Below are 5743 nucleotides of genomic sequence, written 5' to 3'. Positions count from 1 at the left end.
GATGTCCTGAAAGAGATTCAATGAGGATGATGTCATATTCGAAAAAACATGGCCGCCATCGGCCAATAAAATGTCAGCATCTGTTTCACGACCTTAACAAGGTCCTATCATCATGAGACTTGCATGGTATGTCCATGGCAGCACTTCCTAAGCACATAAAAAAATTCATAACGAAAGCCACTAGGGGGCGCAAATCAAATTTTCAACATGGAAATATGGAATATCTCAGCAAAAATTAAACATATCAACAAGCAGTTTGCTTTACTGAATACTCTGCATAGCGTCTTACAACTTTGCAATTACAACTATTGCCAAGAAATGCATAGTTTTTCCACAGTAGTGAGGTATGTGAAAATGGACCTTTTCGAAGTCCTCCCTGGAAATTTGTCTTATCAATAAACAACTGGTATTTTGATACCTGTCTAGACTGTAGGTAAAGAATTATCAAAAAAGTTGGGACGTTTGACACACTGTTGCAGCAGTTATTTAACAAATAAGCATGGGCGGGGCTCCATGCACTCTTTGAGCAATAACTACAACGAATTTCACCCAAATAAAACAAAACTTGCTACACTTGTGTAATTCATTACTCTGAAGTAGTGAGATAAATGTGACCACATTGCACAGAAAGAGGGAACTACTACTACAGCAACTGGTTGCATAGTTTATTAATTGATTACACCGCCACCTGGAGATGCAGTACCAACAAGATGAGATAGATATATTCTGAACACCATGGGAAAGTAGCTTGAGCATTTTCGTAAATTATGACTAAAGCATTTTTGAGTTACAGCTATTTTTAATACGATATTTCGAAGGCAAGTTGCACATCTCTTTTTAAGCAGAGGCTGCAATCACACAGTAATGAAAGTTCCACATTTGTTTTGATAATTATTACACTTCAGGTTCTTATGATTCACATGATACCACATATGTCCATATTGGGTTCTTATCCAGGGACTAGTTCTTGATCAAATATATGTAGGTTACATCTCATCTATGCCTGCAGACATCTGTCTGTTATGCAGAATCCCCCCCTCCTCCTCACACACAGACTGTCACCTCTCCCCCTCCCCTCCCCCCTGCCAGTGACAGAGGGCCAGAGGACACATGAAAGTAGATCTACACCAATCAATCCAAACATTATGACCACCTCCTTATTTCTACATTCAGTGTCCATGTTTTCAGCTAAACGTCCACTTTCATTGCTCCTTTTCACATGTTCTTCAATGGTCAGGATGCCCACACAGCAGGTATGCTGAGAATGTATGAGCTACTGTTTCTGCCTTTATATCAATAATGTGGACCAACAGAGTAGGTGTGTGTAACACTGTGGGCAGTGAGTGGAAAAAGGTGTTTTATTCTCCAGCTGAACTGTTGTGTCTGATCCACTCATAAGAGCGCCACAGATACTGCCATATAACCACAATGTCAGTGTCACTGCAATACTGAGTATGATCCACCACCCAAGTCTTATCTGCTTTGTGGGGGTCCTGAACATTGGGTCAGAATCCAGGGTGAAATTCCAGAATGAGTTCTGTGCTGTGTGCTCTCTTTGTAACCCTCACCTGTCTGCAGACCAGAAATTCACACACTCATCCACTACACCTCCCTCTTACAATCCAGCTCCGCTGGGGCAGCAGAACACCAAGGATCGCATTTAAAAGCGCTACAGAATCCATGCTAAAGTGTGGCTCCAGTATCAGGAAATGTCATATGCTAACCTCTTGCTCTGCAAAGATTTCTCGCTTTCACCTTGGTCTTCAATGGTCAGGACACCCATGTAGCAGGTATGACTCAGGTGTTGGAGTTTTATATCCCTCAGTATCACTGCTGGACTGAGAATAGTCCACAATCAACACATCCAGCAGACAGTGTCCTGTGTACACTGATGACGGTTTAGGGGTCCAGAATTACGGTGAGAAACCAGGGTGCAATTCCAGAGTGACTTCAGTGCTCTATGCTGTCTGTCATCCACTACTCCATCTCCACAGACATGCCAAAATACCATGGACCAACTTCAATGCATTAAACAAACTTACCCAAAAATCCCCTTCTATTTCAGGAAAGCTCATAGGCTGGCACGTTGTTCTTCTACCAGCAAATACAAGCTTGGACCCCAGGAATTGCCGCTTGAGGCTATATTTTTCATTGTGTCTACGTGATATTACAAAAAGCAGAGTCTTCCTCAATTAGCCAGGTAACGTGAGCCAAAAATAAATGAAATAGGAATACACCAAAATTCTGGGCTCAGTGTATAGACAATTCAATAGTGATGGGAATTTCGGCTCTTTATGGGGAGCCGGCTCTTTTGGCTCGGCTCTTCATAAACAGCCGGCTCTTTCGGCTCCTAAATGGCTCTTTGTTTTACCACTTATTTCCACTGGTACAGAACAATATTACCTACATTTTACATGACTATATGGACAAAATATTATTGTTCAATATTAAAAATAATAAATAGTGTTGCAATGGCCAATTGTTTTTATGGCTGTCTTGTAATAACTTACTGATTGCACTCACACATTCAATTGTATAAATAACTGGATTTTATATAACTGGAAATAACTTAATAAAATATCACTTGTAAACTCTGAAATATAGCCAATGGAACCCAAAAGGTAGGTATTACAAAATAGCTTATTAAATTAAATAATCATCCATTACTGATTAATTAAATAAACAAATACAGTGGAACCTCTACTTACAGATGCCTATACTAACGAACTTTCCAAGATACGAACTAGGCATTTGAATATTTTTTGCCTCCACCAACGAACCGTGACTCTAGAAACGAACCCGAGCCTCTGCCGAGCCGGCGGCTGGAAATGGCCACTGACCCCAACAGGCGAGTCTCCCAGCGCACCCAGACATGAGTCATTGACCCGTTTTCTCTTTTTCTTGACCCTAGAGATTTTAAGATAAGCAAATTGTAGTTTTAGCAATTTAGCATTAGTGTAAATGGCAGACATCGAAATTCGTGCTAAGTTAAGCCGTATCTACGCTTCGTCTCCCCACATTCACTCGCCTACTCTCCGTTATTCCACCCAGCCCCCACCTCCCGTCATACAGCCAGAGCCTGTGTTACTCCTCCAGCCAGTCGTTTATTACTGTTACTACTGTATTTTTTTTTATTTTTAGTAACGCTACATGTATTTTTTTTAATTAGAGAGTTTTGTAAACATATATCAGTGCAAAAAGGGTGACTTTTGGGGTGGGCTGGAAAAAAGAATGCTTTTCCATTATTTTAATGGGGAAAATTTACTCGAGAAACTAACTTTTCTACTTACGAACTGGGTCACGGAACGGATCGAGTTCGTAAGTAGAGGTTCCACTGTATTCTGCAAAGTGCAAAACAGCAGCATTCAATGGTAGTGATTAAAACAACCATAACTGTCAACAAACATTTAATTATTTTTTGGAAGGCAGATTGGCATTCAGGAAAACCAAGTGTCTCAGCTTTGCTTGTTGTTCTCTGATTGGTTGAATGACAAGCCTTAGAAAAAAATGGCTCGGTCTTAGACGGGAACCGGCTCTCATCGTTCACTTACAAGAGCCGGCTCTTTAAACCGATTCGCTCGCGACCGACACATCACTACAATTCAAATCCTGGGAGGTTTTACACAAGGCAAGATGTCTCAGTTTAGACAAATTAACCATCAATACTGATGTGTGATACAGATTAGTAAAATATCTAGGTAGCTAGACGTCTGAAGCCTTAAACAGATGCTACAGGAGAAGAGACACATTCCTCTTGGTAGGTTCTTAGCTTTTGCCTTGTGTTACCTGTGAAAAACCCCTGGATCTAGTTTAGCACCACAAGTCATTAAATGGGCAAACTCACAGATCCAAGAGCAGTTTTTTTTAATAAACTACAAAAATGTCACTGGACACAAATTACAGCATGGATTAGATATTTATTGGTATTTCCCTTAAAATGGCAAACATCAGTATAAACAAAACGCTTCATTAGCAGTACAAAATACGTTTACATCTTGATTGGCAGCAAGTGTTGCCTTCACTGACAGCAGTTGGCATCACAGCAATCACCTTTGCACACACATCCAGAAGCACATTTGCTGCAGTCAGAGGGACAGCAACTGCAGCAACCTGTGATGAGAGAATGGAGATGAAGTTAGTTGTGAAAGAGATTAAGACATGTCTTAAACTACACCCAACTATAACTCGTTTACAGACATGACCAAGAAATACGCATCAAGTTGGAGGATAAGTAGATGTTTAATTTAACAAACGAAACAAAGTTACCTAGATACTCAAAAAATAAAAAAGTAATAAACTTACTTTTCTTGCAGCAGGATTTACACTGGCAGTTTGTACATTTGCAGCTTGTACCACAGTTGCAGGTTCCAGCTAAATTAGAGACAGAGCTCATTAGCGTTAATTACCGTCAGAACGTTCTCGTAGTCAACCAAACCGAAATCAACTAACACTCTCAAAAGTAACAGCATACACTTAAAATCTCATTCAGGATTTAGTGAACTTACTCTTGGCGCATTCACAGGGATCCATTTTTCTCAAACGTTGGTCTCGGTTGTAGAAATATCTCTGAAGTATCTTTCTTCACGAGCTGAATAACTTCTGGTGAATGAATGGGCGAATTTATAGGGCGCTGAAACCGCTCAGAACGAGTGCAAAACCCCCGCCCCGCCTCTTTCCCCTCCTCTCCTCGCCTGCACACGGTTTACCTCATTGACGGAAAAATACGACACCAAGACTGGGTGCAAATCGGACAATGATTAAGACTCCCCGGTCTTGAACGAATGGGATATAATAAAGTTTTTGTGTCTATAATGAGCTGAAGGAAGGTTATGGGATTCAACACTAAAGACCATTTCAAAGCATTTTTTTATAATGACCCTATTGTTTTCTGGTAACCTCACTAAAAAGTTTATAACATTTTATGTTTCATTACTTCTGTATTTAGTTTCCTTGATGTATGTCTGATCTGATAGTTTTTACTGTATAGCATTTTATAACTGAGAGTTGTGGATGTTGTGCATTCCCACGCTAATAATTGTTCTGTTGTGTGTTATATTATCGGAAGATGTGTAAGTTGGGCTTGTTTGTAATTCAGTGTTGTGTTGTGGCGGTGGTCACACGCTGCACACGGCACTTCCTTCACTTTGCTCGCGCCCTCGGGAACAGAGCGGAGTGACGCATGCGCTCTGAGGCCGTGTGCACCAGGCACCGTGTGCGCGCGAGAGCTGAGAGTAAACAAACCACAACAATAGTTTTGCACTCGTCGAATAACGGAGACGTAATGTACATTCACTCAGAGACGAGAGCAAAGAGTCTCTGCACTGAAAACCATTCGCTTCTCAGAGAAATTAAATGACTTAGGCTTTTCCCTCTAAGTTCCCATTGTCTCAAGCCAAAAATATTAAACATCCTTTAAATGAAGCCAGAATTAGTCGCTTTGTTCAGCCGCGGTATCGGATCAGCCTAGCATTTGGTTCCATGAAATAACTTACTATGGCCCTTTCCAAAAAAAAAAAAGATACATTTTTGTTACAGGTGCAGAGAGACGCTGACACAGGACAATCATTAGTTATTGATGTGTTTAGAAATTCTGATAGAAAAATATAGTCAGCAGTAAAAGAATCACGCGAAACACGGGAAGTGTCCCCTCTTTGAAACAAGGACAATAAGTCTGCACAAGTTATATACGGACTAATTTTCTTTTTAATATTTTAATCTGGAATCAGCCTGAAACGGCTTTAGT

At 40.5% G+C, this 5743-nt stretch overlaps 1 protein-coding gene across 1 annotated transcript; it reads right to left on the bottom strand.

The window, feature by feature from the left end:
- Positions 1-3888: 3888 nt before the first annotated feature.
- mt2 (metallothionein 2) lies at positions 3889-4604 on the bottom strand. The gene is made up of 3 exons (XM_066684691.1): positions 4506-4604; positions 4303-4371; positions 3889-4110 (listed from the first exon to the last, which is right to left on the bottom strand). Exons 1-3 carry the CDS (start codon positions 4528-4530, stop codon positions 4019-4021), a joined length of 186 nt encoding a protein of 61 aa, XP_066540788.1. The 5' UTR covers positions 4531-4604; the 3' UTR covers positions 3889-4018.
- Between the last annotated feature and the right edge of the window lie 1139 nt (positions 4605-5743).

Source organism: Hoplias malabaricus, chromosome 11 (assembly GCF_029633855.1).
Source record: "Hoplias malabaricus isolate fHopMal1 chromosome 11, fHopMal1.hap1, whole genome shotgun sequence".
Lineage (NCBI taxonomy): Eukaryota > Metazoa > Chordata > Actinopteri > Characiformes > Erythrinidae > Hoplias > Hoplias malabaricus.
Note: the sequence above shows the minus strand (reverse complement) of the source record. Positions and strands in the feature narration are given on the sequence as shown.